We start from the raw sequence: 21,771 nt of genomic DNA, 5'->3' as shown, positions 1-21,771 counted from the left end.
TGTTACAATGTTAAAGTTAAAAGGCTTTCCTATAAAATGGGACAATACAGTAATGGTAAACAAATGAAAGCAAGAAAAGACCAAGAATCTTCTCTTCCTTCCTTTAAAAATCTGTAGGGAATTTGCAAAGCAGAATTGGTGGCATTTTGGGTAGAAATTTCATAAATTGATGGTTTATAGCCCAGAGGCATTTGTGAGGCTGGTATAAAAGGTATTATATGACTTCTGTTTCTATTTCAATCATTTATTTTTCTTGTCAACTAAGTAACAATGATCTTCTGTATTTGCTTTTTTATACATACAAAATAAGCAAATGAATGTAAACTAGAATTCCTACAGAAATAACCATCTCAATTAATAAAAATTCCCATGTAAAATTTTCATTTCTCACCTATATTTATATTTATATATTTATATTTACAGGTGAGAAAGGTTCAGAAAAATATCTGGCAAAGTAACTTAAGTGTAACCCATCTTCACCAAGCATCATTACAAATGCACTGGAACTAGGAAGTAAGATTAATGAAGGTGTGGGGATAATTTTATAAAAAAAGAAGTTATCCATAAGTGCACACTGCATTTGAGATGCTCCTGAAATACGATATAAGGTAGCAACACAGTCCCAAGACATCTGCTCTTTCTCCACTACAGTGTACTGTCTGAGGATCCACTTAATTAAGGCAATACAGCCAATGCATTGAAACGTTTTCTTTTTGTGTTTTAATGTGAACAAATCCAGCCAATACACTGAAACTCTTTCTTCTTGTGTCTTAATATAAACAAATGACATTATGCAAGGGAACAGAAGGATCAAGTAATCTAAATGGTGTGTGGTAAAACAAATGCAGACTATTATCATATAGAAATTCCATGGGTATGACCTATCCAAATGACTTACCACCTCATTTACTACATAGGTATCACTATGTTTGGATGAAAAATGATAGTTTTGCTGATGTATGTCCAGATTTCTCTAAATAAAAGACATGATGGAGTTTAAAGTCTTTAGGAAATGCCAATATAGTGACTCTGAATATAACCATATATATTAAAAATCTGTTAAATATTAAGTATGATAAACTAAAAATCTAGTCATATTCTCTAAACAGAGGTTGGTCCTCTATTTTTCTGTGAAAATTTAGCAGTCAAAAGCTATATGGAATCAGAGGAAAGAAGCCGAGGGAATACTTCCTAACTTATTCTATGAGGCAAGCATTACCCTACTACCAAAACCAAAGACATGAAGAGAAAACTACAGACATCTCTCATGAACATAGATGAAAAAATCCTCGACAAAATATTAGCAAATCAAACCCAAAAAAGTATAAAAAGAATTATATACAATGACCAAGTGGGCTTTATCCCAAGTATGCAAGGCTAGTTCAACATTCAAAAATTAATTATGTAATCATCACATCAACAAGCTAAATAAGCAAAGTCACATGATCATATCAATAGATGCAGAAAACTGTGTGACAAAATCCAACACACTCTTATGATAAAAACTCTCAGTAGACTAGGAAGGGTGGGAACTTTCTCAACTTAACAGAGACTACAAAAACCCTTGAGCTAACATCATACTTTAGGTGGTAAACTCAAAGCTTTCCCACTAAGATCAGGTACAAGGCAAGGATGTCCCCTCTTAACCATTTTCATCATCATACTAGAAGTCCTTGCTAATGCAGTAAGACAAGAAAAGGAAATAAAAGGTATACAGATTTGAAAGGAAGATATGAAACTGTCTTTGTTTTATGATAAAGATGGCATGATTGACTCTGTAGAAAATCTTACAGAATTGACAAAAATTCTTGGAACTAGTGAGCAATTATTGCAAGTTTGCAGGATACAAGGTTAATATACAAAAGTCAATTTCTTTCCTATATAATATATATAATTATATAATAACTATATTATTATAATTATAATGTAATGTAATAATTACATTATTATATAATATAATAATGAACAAGTAGAATTTTAAATTAAACACACAATGAAATACTTCAGTATAGATGTAACAAATATGTACAAGATCAATATGAGGATGACTATCAAACTGATGGATAAAAATCAAAGAACTAAATAGGATAGATACTGCATGTTCATGGATAAGCTCAATATTGTCAAGATGTCAGTTCTTCTTAACTTACTCTAGATTCAATGCAATCCCAATCAAAATCCCAGCAAGTTATTTTGTGAATGTCAGTAAACTGATTCTAAAGTTTATATGGAGAGGCAAAAGACCCAAGAGAGCCGACTCAATATTGAAGAGAAGAACAACGTTGGAGGACTGATGCTACCAGACTTTGACTTACTATAAAGCTACAGTAATCAAGACAGTGTGGTACTGATGAAAGAATAGACAAATAGATCAATGAACAGAATAGAGAGTCCAGAAATAGACCCCCATAAATATATCAACTGATCTCTGACAAATGAGCAAAGACAATACAATTGAGAAAAGATTGTCTTTTCAGCAAAGGCTTCTGGAACAACTGGACATCAAAGGGCAAAAAAAAAAAAAAAAAAATCTAGATACAGATCTTATTCCCTTCACAAAACTTAACTCTAAATGGATCACAGACCTAAAAGTATATTGCAAAACTATGAAACTCCTATGTGACAACATAGAAGAAAACCTAAATGACCTTGGGTATGGTGATGACTTTTTATAAACAATAATGAAGACACAATCCATGCAATAATTGATAAGCTATAATTCATTAAAATTAATGATTTCTGTCCTGTGAAAGTATCAAGAGAATGAGAAGACAAGTCACAGACTGGGAGAAGATATTTCAAAAGACATATCTGATAAAAGACTATAATTCAAATATACAATGAATTCTTAAAAATCAACAATAAGGGGGCTTCCCTGGTGGCGCAGTGGTTGAGAATCTGCCTGTCAATGCAGGGGACATGGGTTCGAGCCCTGGTCTGGGAAGATCCCACATGCCGCAGAGCAACTAGGCCCGTGAGCCACAACTACTGAGCCTGTGCGTCCGGAGCTTGTGCTCTGCAACAAGAGAGGCCGCGACAGTGAGAGGCCCGCACACCGCGATGAAGAGTGGCCCCTGCTCGCCGCAACTAGAGAAAGCCCTTGCACAGAAACGAAGACCCAACACAGCCAAAAATAAATAAATAAATAAATAAATAAATAAATAAATAAATAAATAAATAAATAAATAAAATTAAAAAAAAATCAATAAGAAAATAACCTGATTAAAAAAATGGGTCAAAGACCTTAGCAGATACCTCACCAAAGAAGATAACTAGATGGCAAACAAACATATGAAAAGATGCTCCACATCATGTATCATCAGAGAAACACATACTGAAATGAGATACCACTACACACTTATTAGAATGACCAAAATCTGGAAAACTGACATCACCAAATGGTGGTGAGGATATGGAGCAACTCTTATTCATTGCTGGTGGGAATGCAAAATGGTAGAGCCACTTTGGAAGGCAATTTGGTGGTTTCTTACAAAACTAAACATACTCTTTTCATATGGTCCAGCAATTGTGCTCCTTGGTATTTACCCAAAGGAGTTGAAAGTTTATGTCCACACAAAAACCTGAACATGGATGTTTATAGCAGCTTTCTTCATAACTGACAAAACTTGGAAGCAACTAAGATGTCCTCCAAAAAAAGAAATGAGCTATCAAATCATGAAAAGACATGGAGGAAAGTTAAATGCCTATTAACAAGAGAAAGAAGCCAATTTGTTCCTCTCTTTCTTTAAACTTTTATATTCATCCAGCGCTCCCTACCATTTTTATCCTAGTAATATATCTTATGTTTAAAACTCAATAGTGATCACTCCATTTACTTCTCTGAAATGTATATATTTAAAAATTAAGAAGACTTGCTATGATCATAAATCCATTGAGGACATATGGACACCAAGGGGGGAAAACTGCGGTGGGGTGGGGATGGTGGTGTGCTGAATTGGGCGATTGGGATTGACATGTATACACTGATGTGTATAAAATTGATGCCTAATAAGAACCTGCAGTATAAAAAAACAAACAAACAAAACAAACAAAAAAAGATTGAGCTAAACTTAAAAAATAAATAAATAAATAAATAAATCCACTGAGCCTTTTCAGAGATTAAATTATAATTTCTGAAGTCCCTTCAATGTGAGATCATCAGAGATGACATTAATTAAGGACTGCTCAATCATAAGTCCATGATAGCATTTGATATAGTCACCCCTCCATGTAAATCATTTTTTTCACTTTCCTTTTGGGCAAACTTTTAAAACTTCACTTCCTAACAGTCTTCCCATTGCTCACTTTGCTTCAGCCATCCTGTCTTCCTAGTCTTTTCTCAAATACAACCAAGCACTCTTTCTACATACGCCCATTGCACATGGTGTTCTCTCTATCTGGAATGTCCTTCTTCTAGATAGCTGCATGACTTGATCACTCTCTACATTCACATCTCTTCTTAAATGCCACCTCAGTTCATCACTGAGGACTGCTCTCACTCACTTTAAAATAGCACCCCTACTCTTCATTTGCATCACTAACTATTGATCCTTTCTCATGGCATTTATCATCCCCAAATATCATACATTTGTTTATTGTCAGTCCCATACCCCACTAAAATGTAAGCTCCCTAGAAAACCCTAAGGAAAATGGGGATTCTGATGTATTTATTTCTGTATCTCCAAAGTCTAAAACAGTACCTGGCACATCGTAGGGGCTGACTAAATGTTTGCTGAATTTATTGAATAAAGAACAAAAAGAGAAGAGGTAATTACTAATTTATTTTAGTAACTGTACTTTAGAAAAAAATACCGTAATACATTTTCAAAATTTTCAAGAGTCAAATGGTATATTTACCTTCAAAAAGATGTACAAATTATTTTAAATGATTTTAAAAACCTGCAAATTATTTTATAAAATACTCAGTACACTAGTGATGGTATTCTTTAAATTTACAAAATCTATTAATAAAATACAATATCACATGAAATAGAGGTTTGCATTCTAAATAATTGATAACTGAGTGCCTTTATTTTCATGGTACATAGATATAATCAGGATGAATGGGGGAATAAAAGAATTAGTAACGATAATTTATAAACTTATTTGAAAATTATATACGTTTTGAAATTCATAACAAAACAATAAAATGAACAAATTGTCAAGTTTCTTAATTTCTATCACTGAAAACTGGGAACTGTTATTGGGAATCACTCATTTTCTAAACTTTGTTAGATCTATTAACACAGTGAATGTTCCAGCCTAAATTTTTTACGACATTGCTAATTTTGTGCTTCTAAAACCAGAAGAACTAATTAATGACATATTGAAATCTCTCTGAAAGACAGCATTTTGGAATGATCCACTAGTGTAGATAACATTCTAAGTCCTAAAACATCCTGGAACCTCAAGGAGTGCTTAATTGGATCTAAGGAGACTCCTTTCAGTGGTCTCTGGATGCATAAGCTCGGCTTGCTTCAGTAGATTTTAATAACTAATTCTCTCATTACTATTCTCTGTGCATCTCAAATAAAATATTAACTACTTGTATCTTTTAAGAAGTACTATTTGAATCTAGGCCACACTGTAGAGATACAAATTTTCTCTCAAAAAGAACTTTGCCCTTGTCTGCAGATACTTCCTTATCCATCTCAAGTGGCCCTGTACCAGTCACTATGGCTGCAAAACAAATTACCCCCAAACTCTGTGGTGTAAAACAACCATTTATTATGATCACATATTCGGTGGGTTAGGAACTGGAATATGGTGCAGCTGTGACAACTTATCTTTGCTCCATGATGTTTGGGACCTCAGTTGGAAGACTTGAAGGCTAGGAGCTAGAATCATCGAGGACTCATTCACTCTCATATCTGATGGTTGATGCTTGTCCCCCCACACAGGCTACTTTCAATTCTGTCATTGCCTGGTGGTCAGATTTCACAAGTGAGTGTTTCAAGAGAGAAAAAGAGATAGGTGGGAGCCTTATTGCCTATTATGATCCAGCCTCGAAATCATGCAGTGTCATATCCATCACATTCTGTCTGTTGGGGCATTCAAAAAGTTCGGCCCCAGACTCAGGGGAGGAGAAACAGACTCTGCTGACCGACGGGGAGTGGCAAGAGAATGTTGGCCTGGAAACACTGCTGTGGCCTTTTTAGGAGAATACAACCCACCACAGATCCTAATTGGATGCTATTTTTTAGGATTCTCAATTTCTTGAGGGTGTTACTTCCACCTCCAGTTCAGATGACTGCTGGAGTAAGTCAGTATTCACCTAAATTACAAGAGGTAATATCGGTCTCTGAACTGTAGAAAGGAAGAATAACTTCAATATTTATGGGACTCAAAATGTAGGAAAAATCAAGGTCGAGAAATAATAAATATGGAAGATTAAGCAAACAATGATGGGATAACATATTTGAGAGACAAGTCATTTTCTCTATTGGTCTTATTTTCAACAAACCACTTGCAATTGGACTTGCCTTTCTTCTTAAAGAGTTGTAACAACTTCCTTAAAAAACACATCATACCATGTCTCCTTGAAAACTATGCCCTTGTCTACACATATATTTCTGTCCCCACCATCTTGGAGTGCCTTCCTTAGCAAGTAGAAAACAAGGAGGGAACCAGATGCATGTATTCTTCTTACCCTTCTCACTTCACAGAAACCCCATTCTTAATCCTGTGGGTTTATATTGCTCTGTGAGTTGAGCAGCATGAAAATCCTCCTGAAGCCTCAATGCAAATGTTTCTCTAATCCTATTAAAGCCACAAAACACACCCAGATGGATGAGTAAGAAACTGAGCTAGAGAACTCTCCCCGACCCCAGTACCACTCTCAGTTTTGGCACTGACTTCATTGGTCAGCCTCTCCCTCTAAGTGCGGCATGGCTTAAATGGGAAACCAAAACTCTGGCCTTCTCTGTCTAGGACACTCAATTCAAACCTGTATGCTGTTTCAGCCAAAGCTCTGGAGAGGATTCTGAATATACTTTTTAAATGTAAAGAAAAAGGGTTGAAATAGGACATATAAAAAGTAGACACAAAACAACACAATGGTCTATCTAAACTGGTTTTCTCTTTTTAAAACTAAGATATAATCATATATCATATATTTAAACAAAGGATTATATAGCAGGAAGCAAAATCTCTCCTAGCCCACCTCCTAGAGATCATTGATCACATTTTTCTTTTGTTTATTAAAATATATTTTGCAATACAACACACACACAGAGGTATATAGCAAAATATATTTAAATATACAAGTTCATATGATTCAGGAGGTTTTACAACCATATCAACAAATGTAGATAAATATCATTCTTTTTAGTAGACACACAGTATTCCATTTTAACATAATGCATTTAACCAGTCCCCTATGGGTGGACATTTAGGTTGTTTCTAATTTTGAAAATATCAAAAAATAAAACTCTATTGGGTGAATATGTGCCATGGGATATTTAACAAAAACACATTTTCCAGTGTGATAAGGACTGACTGTTAAACTTTCTGCAGTAGCTTAAAGGGCAGTTGAAAGGGAAGAGGTTTTTTAAAGATGTACACATATAAGATGATACTCTACTTCACAAATCAGAAAAGTTAATCTGTTAAAATGTGTTGGTAGTAACAGTTAGGGCTTGACTCTTGTTAATGAGGCCCTTGGGAAAATATAAACACTCTTCCTGAATTCAAATCACGCCTGCGCACCACATTCTTGTCTTCAGCTCGAGCTTCTGGCGTTCCAGCCTGCAATTGAGGCCTTGCATCACATGCCAAACTAAACATTTGGGAACAAGAATTGTAATGACCTCCTGTTTATGTTTGTTTGTTTTAAGTAATTTAAAAACATATAACATGAAGTAAAACACAGACAAATTAGGATGGGGAAATAACTCTAAGAAATAGGAAACTGGGTATCTTTCAAAGGATTTTCTTGGATATTCATACATTATTCAGAGCACATAATTAATTGTCAATGTAGATTAGCATGACCTTTGAAACAGAGAAGAAGGAAGGAGAGATATGAATTCCATCCAGACATTAGTGAAAAATACAAAAAAATAAAATTACCTGAATGCATGGGATAAGAGCAGAACAGAGGTTCATTCCAGTTCACTTCCCACATCTCCATGTCTAGTGAAGTTTGCATGACTGACTAATGGGCATTCTAGTGAAGCCACGACAGATTGATTACTGCTGTTGTTTTTTTAATCATGAACTTTTTCATGTAGTTAAACCCTGCCTCATTCTCTATTTTAAGAAGGGAAAATAACTGTCTGCCCCTGAAGGCCTTCATATTAAACATGTCAAAGCATATTACTGATGATGTAAAAAGCACTTTGACATGTTTAGCATGAAATACTTCAGTGTCAGAAGACTATTCTCTTCTTAAAATGCCAGATTGTTCTCGAAGGCCTAAAGGAGTCTGTGGACTTATTAAAAGAATGTGTTAACATCCCCTCCATTAGTCTTTACAATGTACGTTCCTATGGAAGAAGGTTCCCTTTGGTGGAGCAGTAGTGATTGGAAGGAGGCCGGGGTTGGGGGGTGTCTGAGATGTTGGGAATTTTCTGCTTGACTTAAGTGCTGGCTACACAGGTGTGCTTTCTTTGTGAAATACCACTGAGTGGTATTCTTAGAATTTACATTAAACTAAAATAAAACTTTTTTTATAAAGGGAAGCAGCTGAGTAGATACAGCTTCATCTACTGTAGTTAATTTCTCTTGATATTTAAAAGATATTAATGGCTTATTATTGATAATCAGCACAACCAAATCAAAAAAGAATGTTTCTACACTGATGAAACAGCTAGTTTTACATTATTGTGAATCACTCTGTTATGTACTTCCTAAGTACAAATGTTTTCTTAATACTTAATTGAGAGGGTGATACAATCAAGGGTTAATTTATATGCTTTTCTTACTTTCATGTATATCAGTATAATTAGTACTATGTCTGAAAGAAAATATGCAATTTCCTCTAAATAATGACAGTAAAGACTTATTAAGCACTTATAACATGCCATGTGTCAGGCTCGTTTATATGCCCACTACCATTTAATTCTTAAAGAACTAGGAGCTTTCCTGCTGAGAAACACCATTCTAAGGTGGCATTTTCTGAATATTCAATAACATTAGCTATTGCTTGCACAGAATTTTCTTTCCTTTAGATTTGCAGGTTCTTTCACTTATTCAAGCATAGCTGAGGACCTATAATATGCCAGGCATGGTTCTAAACAATGTTGCAGTCTTAAGAATCCTGTCCTATTTCTCCAACGCATCTCTTTGGGGGAATTATGGAGGACACACATCTGGGAAAAGCCTTGACAACAATGTTTTGAATATCTTTTAATTTTATAGCATATCTGGGACTCGACAAAGAAAAGCACAGAATAAGGGGGGAAAGGCAGTATAAGGAAGCTTTCCGTACTTCAGCATGCTTAACTAATCACTTCTCTGCAGATTAGATTTATCTTCCAACCAATAAACATTCTGTGGTGCCTATTCTTTTCAGTATCACACAATTTGTCATTTATCGATTCACCAATTACTCCATGTGTTAACAACCAGCCCAATTAATTCATAAACTCTATGAGAATCCGAGTCTATGCTTTATATAACTAGGGGTTGGCAAACTTTTTTGTAGGGGTCCAGATAGTATATATTTTAGGCTTTTTGGGCCATATGGTCTCAGTCACAGTTACTCAACTCTACTCTTGTAGCATGCAAGTAGCCATAGATAATATGCAAACAAAATGTAGCCGTGTTCCAATAAAACTTTATTAAAAAATAGGCAGCAAGCTGAATTTGGTCCATTAGTCAAGTTTGGTAAACCCCTGCTTTATCCCACAGTATCTTTTATAGTGCTGGACAGGTAGCTGGCCTCAGTAAATACATCTTGCTTGACAGAGTCAAGGGCACTGAAAAAGGAAATGCAGGAAATGGGAAGGGAAGTGGCATTAATTCTGAGTTCTCTAAGGGGACATATCCGCATTCCCTCTGCTGCTCACCTGGATTACACCTCTTCCTCTTTGAAATCAGATTCTACAGCTACAGGGAATATTACTTCTACTGATTTAAGGAAATCATATTAGGAAAAGGAAAAAGAATCTGACAAGAAATTCAAATTGATGAGGGAGCATAAACTTGCTCAGTGTAGTATCTTTTCCCTTGCAAGTAGAAAACAGTCATTTGTATATAAGGTAGGAAACTCCAATGGGGAAAAAAAGGCCTTATTCGTAAAAGAATGCATCATAGAAACCCAAATATGGGTGGTCCAACCAGGCAAAAGTGGTTGGCAGTGGGATTTAAAAAACAAGATTAACACAAGATGTTAAGTCCTGAAATCCATCTAGTCACAAACATGTGTGTTTTTAATGACATTCAGAGCCATTTCCATAAAATGAAAGAACAGAGGTTAATTTATTTCATTGAAAACATTACGAAAAATCTTAGAATTCTCTAGAACTAAGAACCTTTTATTATTTTCTCATGGCTGAAAATCATGTTCATCTGCCAGTGACAAGTAATGCTCGTGGTTAGGTGGAGATAGAAGACTGATAGCAGCGTAAGATGACAGCAAGGGACCACAGTACCATTTTTTTTTTTTTAACATAAAATTGACATATGAGATGCGGACACAGTGAAGGGGCTCTTCATAAAACAAAGTTAACAAAATAAGTACAGGTTTTTCTCAGACCCTACTGAATAGAACAATTATTTCAGTAAGAGGAATCACACCAGGCTCAGCCCTTGCTGTGACTGCCACTCTCATTTATTCAGCAAATATTTACTGAATGCCTACAAAATACACGGCACTGGGGTACGTATTGGAACATACAGATTTTTTTTTCTTTTAAAGTGCATCATTATTCTTTGGGGGAAACAGACAACACCATTTAAAACAGTAAAATCGTTTCAGTTACTGTTAAGTGCTAGGGGAAAAAAATAAGTGCTAGGGAAAAAAAATAAGGCATGGCAGCTCCTGGGAGGAATGTGTGGTGTGATTTTAGCTAAAATGGCTAAGAGATAGCCTTTAGGAAAACTTTGGAAGATTTCAAGTTTGGTAACGTGATGATCAGATTTATGCTTTGAGAAGATAGATCACGAGATGCTGGATGGACAATACACTGCAGTGGAGAAGGGGGGGCATAAGAATGGAAGCGAGTAGTCCTGGTAAAGATGATGGTGGCCTGGTCTTATGACATAGTAGTGGAGACGGAGGAGATATTCTAAGGCATATTTGACATGCCGAAAGATGATATTAGCTTGGGCTAGAGAGGATGCAATGGAGAGGTGGTAAAAAGTTGATGAATTCAGTATTATTTTGGAGTATGTTTGTCAGTCTTGTTGGAAGACTATGTGAGTTGTGGAAAGAGGATGACTTCCAGGATTTTGGTTTGCGTGACTGTGCCATTTACTGAGATAAGAAAGACTTCTGAAGGAGAAAACCTGGCAGAGAATGGGTGGTGGAAATCAAGAACTCTGCTTTAGACATAAGCCTTTCTCACCAGCCCATGCCCTAAGGTAGACTTCACAGGAGAGGCAGTCTGGGTATTGTGCTCCTCCTGGGAAAAAATGATTATGTTTCAGCCAAAGGATTATGCACATAACAGAGGTTCAATAAATACACGATAAGTGAATTTATGAAACAAGTCATTATCCAACCAGTTTTCAAAGTCTAATTATGTGAACAGAATTAGCAAGTTAGTTAAGAAGCATGACAGGCTTTCACAGAAACAATTTATTTGCATTTCTTATCTAAAAACCAGCTTCTTCACCCTCTCAGATTTCAAGATTCAACCCTTGATGGCTATACTCCCTTCTACACTGGTACACTCCCTGCTGGTATAACTGTATTCTCAAGGAATAAAAGTGCAAGAATGAGTATTGACACATTGCTAGAGTTTGCAAAACTATTACCAGTCCGGAAATAGAAAAAGAGTTCTTTGATCAAGACATACAGATTTTACAACTAAGTGAAAATAATACTCTTTCACCAAACATTTTGGACTAAAAATAGCCTTGAAACAAGAGAATACTATATTAATGTCTATGTATAAGAAATAGAAATTCTGTAACTGGGTGCTTTGGAGCCTTCCTTTTTTTCCTTTCTTGTTCCCATAATTATCAGTTTTGAAAAGCAATCCAAATATTTTCATTTGGATAATACCTAGTTACTTATCTTTTTATATTGTGTATAGCCTACAAATAGCTCTTTATATATATCATGTATGTTTAATTACATGATGATTATCTATAAAGCCTTGTTTTTTAAAGAGAACTTAATAAAATAAAATGAGGACTTCCCTGGTGGCACAGTGGTTAAGAATCCACCTGCCAATGCAGGGGACACGGGTTTGAGCCCTGGTCCGGGAAGATCCCACATGCTGCGGAGCAACTAAGCCCGTGCGTCACAACTATTGAGCCTGCACTCTAGAGCCCGTGAGCCACAACTACTGAAGCCCGCACGCCTATAGCCCTATAGCTTGTTGCTCTGCAACAAGAGAAGCCACCGCAATGAGAAGCCTGCATACCGCAATTAAGTGTAGCCCCCGCTCGCCGCAGCTAGAGAAAGACTGCGCACAGCAACGAAGACCCAACACAGCCAAAAATAAATAAATAAATGTATAAAAAGAAAAAAAATGATATAGAAGAACATGTTAAGTCACTCATGTCATGATCCAGAACTAAGCTCTATTAAACTGTGATATATATTATACAATACATCTACCTAGAGACTAAGTACTCTATTGTTGCTTGAAGGCAATAAATAGCCCTCCGTCTTATAAGATGACACATGCACCTCCACCCCTGCAACCCTTCCACTAAGATTTACACCTCTTGTCTTCAAGACCTGGCTCCCAGACTAATGCCATCTATCGAACTACATCATAATCCACCCTGGGAAGTGAGGTGCCTGCTAAGGAAAGAAAGGGACTATATCGCAAAGGCCCTGTAGGACCCAGCCAACGTGTACCAGCAGGAGGCAGGAGACTATGTACGAGACAGTGCTGGATCAAGACGAGATAGAATATAAGTTTGGATAAGGGAGAGTTTATTGACATGAGAGCATTCTCTCACAGCAAGACTACATGAGATGACACTAAGACACTGCTACGATGGCTCTTGGAAGCATACAGAAAGCGATGGTAGGAATGCCACAACCTATGGCTGACAGTAGAAGTTCTATCACAAACTACACCACCCAGAAGCTGCTGGTCTAATAGTGATGGAATGATCTATTGAAGGCACAGCTGAGACTCCACCTTAGAGATGATATCCTATAATCCATTCTCTAGGATACAGAATACACCCTAGATCAACAAACATTATAAGGAGCTGTGTTCCCAGGAAGTAGAATTCATAGTTCCCAGAACCAAGAGGTGGCAGTAAAAGTGGCCCTACTTATCATCATTGTTAATAACTGACTTGGAGACTCTGTGCTTCCCATTCCAGCAAACTCTAGGCTTTAGAGGTCCTGATTTTCTGTTGCTATCCCAACAAAGGACACAGTATAAGTCCCATTAAACTTTAAGCTGGTACTGCCACCTGGTCACTTCGGGCTCCTCAGGCCAAAAAACTGTACGCAAGGAAAGAAGGCAGGGGTAATTGATCCTCATCAGCAAGAAGAGATAGGGCTGTTACACAATGGGGTAAGGTAAGACTATGTTTGACACCTAGGTGATCCAGGAGGGCAATTCTTGGAACTGCCTTGCCTCGTTTTACCTGTAAATAGACAAGTTCAGCAGCCATAGCCTGAGAAACACATGGCAACAGAGCCTTAGAGGTCTGATGACTGTGGATCTGGGTTATTTCATCAGGTAAGCCCCCAGAACAGCAGAGTTCAGCCAAGGGTAGAGGAATCTAGAAAAAGGAGTGGAGGAGGGAGATGAGAATCACTTGTAGGCTTGAGACCAGGTAAAGCAGTAGGAATTACAGCTCATCCCACCAACTTTCCTTCTTTGTTTCCCCACAAAAGAAAATCAGAAGACCAAACAGAATCCTGGAGAAACTGTTACAAGAACCTATATAAGGGAAATAGACTTGAGTAGTGAAAGGAATGAACTGTAGAACACGACCCAGAGTCTACTTTCAGGACTAATTCCCATAGTTGCTGGGAGTGTTGGTGGCTGGTGGGGCTCAGCTGAATCCCTCTCCAGGAACTGCTACCTTGACCAAGGTCATGCCCTCTCTCTGAGAGCCTCCCATATTCAATGACTGGTCTTGGCAGGGGTATAAAGGCCCAGATCCCTTGCCTCAAGGTGATTCAACTGTAAAGGGCCAGCCCAGTTCCAGGGCTCTTATGGGATTAGCTGAAGCCCTTATGCAACTGCATTGCAACTCCTCCCTTTGCCCAAACCTACTTCTTTCTCCCCACATAGAAGCTGGTCCTAAAAGAATTCTCTAATTTCCTGCACACAAATCTCAATCTCAAAGTTGCCTTTGGGGGACATACGACTTAAGACAAACTGGTAAGGCTACACTGTATTGGCTGATTATTAGATCTGGAGATGGCATAAAGACATGAAATCCTAGAGCTGGAAGAGACCAGGAAGACCATCCTGTTCAGTGGTAAGCACTTTTTTTGCTCCCAAAGATAAATTCAGAAAAGTGGTGGGAGGGTAGGAAGACAAATGAAAAACATACAAAATAATTTTTATAAGTCCCTTGGAAAAATATCTTTATGACTTTAGGGTACTTATTTTAGTAAACAGAAGAATGTCATGGAGGAAATTAGTAGTGCTTTTGGAGACAGTGGTTTTGGTGCCACAACTAGCGTGCTACTGCATCCACTAGGTAGAGGCCAGGGACGCTGCTAAACATCCCATGGCTATACTACCCCCAACAACAACTAATTATCAGGACCAAAATGCCAATAGCGCCAACGTTGAGAAATCCTGGTTCAGAGGCCACCAAGCATAGTACACTCATCATCTCGCTTCATTCTTGGGATCAGGGGGATTACTGGCATCGCTTCACTACAGATGGCGAAATAGAAGGAAAGTGACTCTGCAAAGGTCAAAAAGAAAGCTACCAGTAAAAACGGGTCTCGTAGTTCATTCCATTTTATGCACTTTTTTCTGGCCCGGATGGCTGTCACTATATAAGTGGAGAACTCTGGATACTTCTTACTTCCCTTAATCTCTTCCTTACAAATCAAGCCTATTTTTAAAGCTTGATCTGCAGGCTCAAGACCGTTATTCGCTGATAACTTCAAACCCTTCATTATATTAAGAAGCTAAACCTTGAATTTCCATCAGAGGAAAAAAGTCATTTGCAAACATATGCATTGTGCTTTTACATAACATTTATTCCCAAAGCTTGATTCTAATAAAGCACCTCTACACTGCACAGAACTACTGGTGGATTTAATATACTTATATATAGCATTTGCTAAATATCTTTTTTGCTTGTCTTTTACCCCTGAGAGACAGGCTCAGTAAGTACTCTCACCATTGGTAATACACAGATCTGTCTACAGGGAGCACGGAGTCTAGTGGTCGGGAGTATTCCTCTGGAGTACCAATTCTGCCATTTTCTAGTGGTATAACCTGAGACAAGTTACCTAACCTTTCTCAAAGCTTAAGTTTTCTTACCTGTAGAATAGTAACTGACTACGAGGCCTGTTACAAGGCGAAATACAATGACTGATGAACCATACACACTGAATAAATGGTAGCTGTAGTGAATATCTATTGCTTTTTGGCTTTCAGCATCTATCTCTCCTTTTTAATGGCAACTTGAATTTCATTTGGGTATTAATTCTTTCCCATTAGATATAGTCTGATGGACTGTAATTAGGAATCTTGCCCTTTCCTAGCCAGAGGGCAGGTATGTAACCCAAACTAATCCAATCAGATGCTCCCTCCCTGGAATTTATACACTGTGTGGAGAAACAAAAAGAATACAGTTAGTTCTGTCCACTCCTAGTAACGGTAGTCTGCCCGGTTATTGTTGTTGTTTTTTAATTGTGACACCATTGTTAATGTTGCTGCCTCTGAATTTCCAAAGATGACTTGCTTCTTTTGCCCATTTCCAAGTCTAATGTATAGCCTTCCAACAATTCTGCAAGCCTTGGATATCCTTTCAACAAAATCCCTTATCCTAATGTTAGCCTGATGCAGTTGTATTGCTTGTAACCAAAGAACCCTACAGGTATACAGGTGCTATATCTCACACCAGCACCAAACAGCTAATCTAATTAATATGTTATTAAATTAGGTACAAATAAGATTAATGACTTCTCTCTGCCTTCAGAAATAATGTCTAATCATTGATTTGCCTTTTGGTTTTAGCCCTAATACATATCCACACACAGTAAAATCTACATAGGAATTGAAGACTGTTTACCTAAAAGAAAATTTTCCTGTGGAGCAAAGGTGCTGTTTAAGCAGTCATCTCTGTTTGCTCTCTGCTGGAGCCCTTCTTGGTAGGGCTTCAAGAAATACAAGGCAAATGAAAAGAAACTGCATTTCTGATTGATGTCTGATTGCTTGGTCCACAATTCTATAGGCTCACCTGAGATCTTAAATAAGAATCTTTTCAGATACAGAGGCTTTCATTATTTTTGGCTTTCCTTCTGTGTCTTGGATGTGGTTGCTCTTTGGGTATAGCTCTGGGTCAGACTCTGTGTGGTAAATCTGAATGTGCAATTACTGGCATCAGGGTTGGAGGAGAGAACTGCAGCAGCAGTGTAACGGCATGTTTCTTAAACAAGGAAAGAAATGAATAATCACTTTGGTTTTTGCTTTACAGATGCTTTGATCCATTTCATTTTTCACTGTGGGAAGATAGAATGGCAATTCTCTGAGTTAACTTCAGCGTTCACTTTCCAGAATAACTCTTTCAAGGCCACGGAATATTATGTCTTCGTCAGCTGGGCTGCCATATGAAGAAGCCAGTAAGGTGGCATTTCAGTGCAGGGCACAAAAATCCTTTCTTTCCCATAACCTGGTATATAAAATTCAGTGCTCCATTAGCTTCCCACATCCCAGATCAGATGGTTCTAAAGGCAAACATAGTAATTCTTCCAGCACGGAAATTTGGAAAAACTAAATACATACATAAGAAGGTCAAAGGACTCCATGATTCTTGCTGAATAATTATGCCAAACGTCAGATTTTTGTTAAAAAATATGAGAAAAGCCCATTAGCAGATGCTGCAAGGGGTAACTGTTCTTATTTTCAGTATTACTGAAGCAGCTTTTACCAGTTATGATGATGCCTGTAGTTTAGGCTGTTCTATGGCACCACTGCCCATCTGTCATCTTGTAGCAAGTTTCTAAAAAGAAATGGCAACTCCAAAAGGATCTCTACAGATTAAGTTATAGCTGTAGAGAAGCTGTTCTTCTGCCAAACTTAAGTCAGTTACCTGCCAGACAGGGTAATTTTTCCTGACCTATAAATGATGAGTGAAAGATATGCATAAGAATCTTTTAAGTGACATATGCATTTCATTGCATATCGTTTAATAATTGGTTCAAAACTTTCCTGGAAAAAAAAAACTTATAGATGGCATGGAAATATTTAGTGATTATATAATTTATCCCTTTTCCTAGGAAATATTTTACCCCCTTGTGGTAAGGAAGCAATTGATTCAGGGTGGTCTTTTGATTATTCTTTCTTCTTAGTTGTATACCCTCCTTTCTCAACCCACTAGCTGGCAATTCTACGTTTTGTGAGAAGTATAAGGACCCTGGTTGCAAGGGATTTCATCATATTATGGATTATCATGCACTGAATACATAATAGAACTCATCAATCAAAGATTTTTTCAATTCCTAAAGTGACATTTTCAACATAATTTCTTATGGTAATAAACTTATTCATAATAAAATTCAAGTGCCATCAATTATTTCAGCAGGTACTTTTTAAACCATAATCTAATTTTACAATTTATAGCCTAGTTGAAAACATGCTATGAGATTTAGGATACACGGATTTCAGCCATAAAAGCACAGTAAATGTTCTTCAGTGTGTAGCTGCACCTATTCATTTTTTCACTTCCCCCAAGGCGACCAGAAGAATGAGGTATCTCAGTGACTACCATTCTTCCCTACATGAAACTCTACTAGCTCCTTCTCACCACAGACAAACTGAATGCTAACTACTTTTATTAAACTACAAGATTTTAAGCTTTCCTCCTTTTAAAGAGATTGTTAACTTTCAGCTCAAACACAATTAAGCTATACTCACTGCCTTATATACTTTACTATTTTGAGAATTTTCTTTTTCCTTATTTTAAATCAGAGATTACTTGTATTGTAGCTAAGAAAACAAGCGATGATATCATACTTTAAAAAAGTATGATTTCTTTGAAATAATGCTGGACGTCAATCCTTTACAGAAATTGGCCCTCCATCGTAATGCTGACAAACGATATCCAGTTCAGGTGACTAATTTTTGCCTGAATAAAGCATTTCTGTGGTGTTAACTTGTTGGAAAGACATGCAAAATTACTGCAATGGCTTATCCTTGATGATAGTTTAAGGTCTTTAAATAACAGGGAAAGCCCGAAGAAGTCTACCATTGACTGATGGACGATTGAATATATTTAAATATAGGGACATATGGAATTCTGCCTTCATTTAAGAAAAATGGACAGAAGATGCCAAGTTTTTTGTTAATTCATAGATGATGACAAGGAAAATAACTAAAAATACTTTCCTAAAATAGTTAAGGCAACTTATATATTTAAAAGTAGTTGAGTCAATACAAACTTCATTCTAGGGGCCTTCAGTCTCTACACTGTACTCAGACAAGTAACATCCATGCCGATCCTAAATTGTGTGTTCATATTGTTGATGTCACTGTGGCTTGATGCTTTTCTTCCTTCACTTTTTTTTACTTCAACCTCAAACATTCTCATCAGTCTGAAGTGTATTCAGCTGTGTGTAACAGAAATTTGACAAACAGTGGCTTAAATAAGAGTTTATTATTTAATGTACCACGGCCTCTAGGGGTAAGCAGTGCAGAGCTGGTAAGCAGTCCAGAAACCAGACTATTTTCCTACATGGGTATCTTCAGCATATATTTTTCCCTTTTGTTATAAGATGGCTATTGCACGTTCAGGCATTAGCCTGTGCTTGACACAGGAAAGAAGAGGAAGGACAGGCAAAACACATACTTGCAAAAGCAGTCTGACCCTTTTTACTAGGAAAACAGTAGCTTTCTTAGAAGTCTCACGCAATAGACTCTCTTTGGCACCTCAGTGCCTAGAACTAGGTTACTTGGTCATTCGAGGCTGCAGAGGAGTTTGAGGAGTTGTGTGCTTGTAACAAACTATTAATGTGCTACCTTTAATAACCCTGGCATTCTGTTAGTAGGCAGAAAGGGAGACTTTTTATTATATAGGGAATTAGCACTGTTTGCCACAGTTCTTTAAGGCTAGATGAAGAACTACGGTCTCTACATAGTCTTTTCTGTTACATTTCAGTCTTTCTTGACGTTCCCTTTTCTGAATGCTCAGAGCAATGACAGGCTGAGTTAAGTATTACAACAATCACGTACTGCCTCATATAATGCACTAATTTTTGACTGATCATCTCATAAGTCCTTGAAAATGAGGTCAAATTTTGTATTACTTTTGTATCATATAAATATGATACTTGACTTATTGATGAATTTACTCATGAATTTCATCTCAATCCTGTTTTCTAGAAAAGTAAATGACAGTCTATCATTGTTGCTTTAAAAGTTATTTCATTTGCAACAGCATGGATGAACTTGGAGGGCATTATGCTAAGTGAAATAAGTCAGACAAAGAAAAATACTGTGTGATATCACTTATACGTGGAATCTAAAAAAATACAACAAACTAGTGAATAAAAAAAAAGGAAGCAGACTCACAGATATAGAGAACAAACTAGTGGTTACAAGTAGGGAGACAGGAGGGGAGAAGGGGCAAGATAGAAGCAGGGGATTAAGAGGTACAAATTACTATGTATTAAATAAATAAGCTACAAGGGTATATTGTACAACACAGGGAATATAGCCAATATTTTATAATAACTATAACTGGAATATAACCTTTAAAATTGTGAATCACTATGCTGAACACCTGAAACTTATATAATACTGTACATCAACTATACCTCAATTAAAAAAAAATTGCATTCTTGACCACTCCACAAGCAATCTAACTATTCTCTGAAATGCTTTAAGTCTTACTGACTCTCTACTCTTCCCTAAGCTTATAGCTTTTCTATCAGTGTTACAACAGTGAAACAAAACAAATGAAACAAATACTGTTCTGTGTTACACTGAAGCTCTTAGGGAGTGAAGTATATTTTAAAATAACTTTAAATCTAGAATTAAAATAACTGTGGTGTAAATCAATTATGACATCTATTTTACAACTCTTTCCATCTTGATTCTCCCTCTCAAACACTGTCTTCCAATTAGGAGAAATGAGAGTACAGACTGAATAGTTAACTTTCTCAACAAATGTATGCAAGTGCTTCCCTCACTACACTGTCCTGTTAAAAAAGTCTTTACGGGAATCTTTTCCTAGACATGAGTGTGGAGAAAACCACTGGTCTAAAATAGAAACATTTTACCCCTAAGAAATGCCTTTTTATTAATTTATGAACATATTGTATTTTTCTACTAATATGTTATGCATATTATGAAATATATATATTTTTTTAAAAAAGTGAGACTAAGGCAATTGAATAATGCTTCATTATATTTGAAAATCTTGGTTTAGTACATTGCAATACAGCAATTTGGCTCTAGATACTGTCTATTTTTGCATTTGGTTTTAAGGGCTGTCATAGCTGAAAAAGATGCCTCAAAATGATATGTGGGTCAAATCTGAAACAGTGTATAGTTAACTGTACTTACTAAATCAAGATTCTCATTTTTCAATTTCACCCGCAGGTTCAGTTTAGTAAAATTTGGAAAAGACTGAATTGAGTATTAGATGACACTAAAAACCTGTGAGAAAGTCATAGTATTTCTCTGTTCTGTCTGGTATTCTCAGGAGGAGGCCGGGTCATGTAGGGCCCTGCAACGACTCTGGCTTTTATTGAGTGAGGTGAAGCTGCTTCAAGGTTTTATGCAGAGAAGTGACTAATATGACTTAAGTTTCAAAAAATGACTTTGCCTACTGTGTTAAGAATAGACTTTGGAGGGCAAGAGTAGAAGTAAAGATACCAATTACGAGGCTTTTGTAGAAGTCCAGGCAAAAGACGAGAGTGGCTTGGACAGTGGTGATAGCAATTGAGGTGGTCAGAATCTGGCTATGTTCTAAGATAGATTTCCCTACGTACTGGGCATAGGGAGAGAGAAGTAATTCCTGAAGTTTAAGCTTAGACATCATCCTGGGAAGGGTTCTCTGATCCACGAAGATTTCATTCAGTCCCCATTTCATGGGCTCCTACAGCTCCCTGTTCCTCTTCCATCACAGCACTGTCACATGTGTGGCAATTTCCTGTTTTGTTCCCCCATATCTTTACTAGACTATAAGCCTTGAAAGTGTAGGGATCATGTCTATCTTGTTTGTAGTATATACTTAAAATTTTCTTGGTATACAATTGTGTAAAACCTTACTTCTTATTTTTCAACAGTGCCATATCACCAATTCTATAAAAATAGTTCATGATCACTTAGATTTTACTATTAACCACTGTAATTAGATAACAGTATATTCTTCAGCAAATGGTGGTAGCTCTTGAATGATTATAGCAAAGGCATTTAATATTTTTTCATAACCAAGTGCATGAAAAATTTTTAAGAACCTGAAGTTATATATGAGAATTTCTATGAC

At 36.8% G+C, this 21,771-nt stretch overlaps 1 protein-coding gene across 22 annotated transcripts in view; it reads right to left on the bottom strand.

Annotated features, from left to right (window-relative positions):
• Window positions 1-21,771, bottom strand: part of CCDC91 (coiled-coil domain containing 91) — a 422,422-nt gene that overhangs the window by 52,248 nt on the left and 348,403 nt on the right. Inside the window, exons 13-14 of one of the 22 annotated variants that reach the window (XM_082352206.1) lie at window positions 11,511-11,567; window positions 9,897-9,920 (exon numbers count right to left, since the gene is read on the bottom strand). The exons of 19 other annotated variants lie outside the window; for them this stretch is intronic. In XM_082352206.1, coding sequence (XP_082208332.1) covers window positions 9,912-9,920; window positions 11,511-11,567 — 66 coding nt within the window. In that variant the 3' untranslated portion in view covers window positions 9,897-9,911. 2 more of the 22 variants (XM_082352201.1, XM_082352209.1) reach the window with 2 other exon arrangements.

Source organism: Balaenoptera borealis (assembly GCF_965194805.1).
Source record: "Balaenoptera borealis genome assembly, chromosome: 13".
In the NCBI taxonomy this organism is placed as follows: domain Eukaryota; kingdom Metazoa; phylum Chordata; class Mammalia; order Artiodactyla; family Balaenopteridae; genus Balaenoptera; species Balaenoptera borealis.
This window is presented reverse-complemented; position numbering and strand designations above follow the sequence as displayed.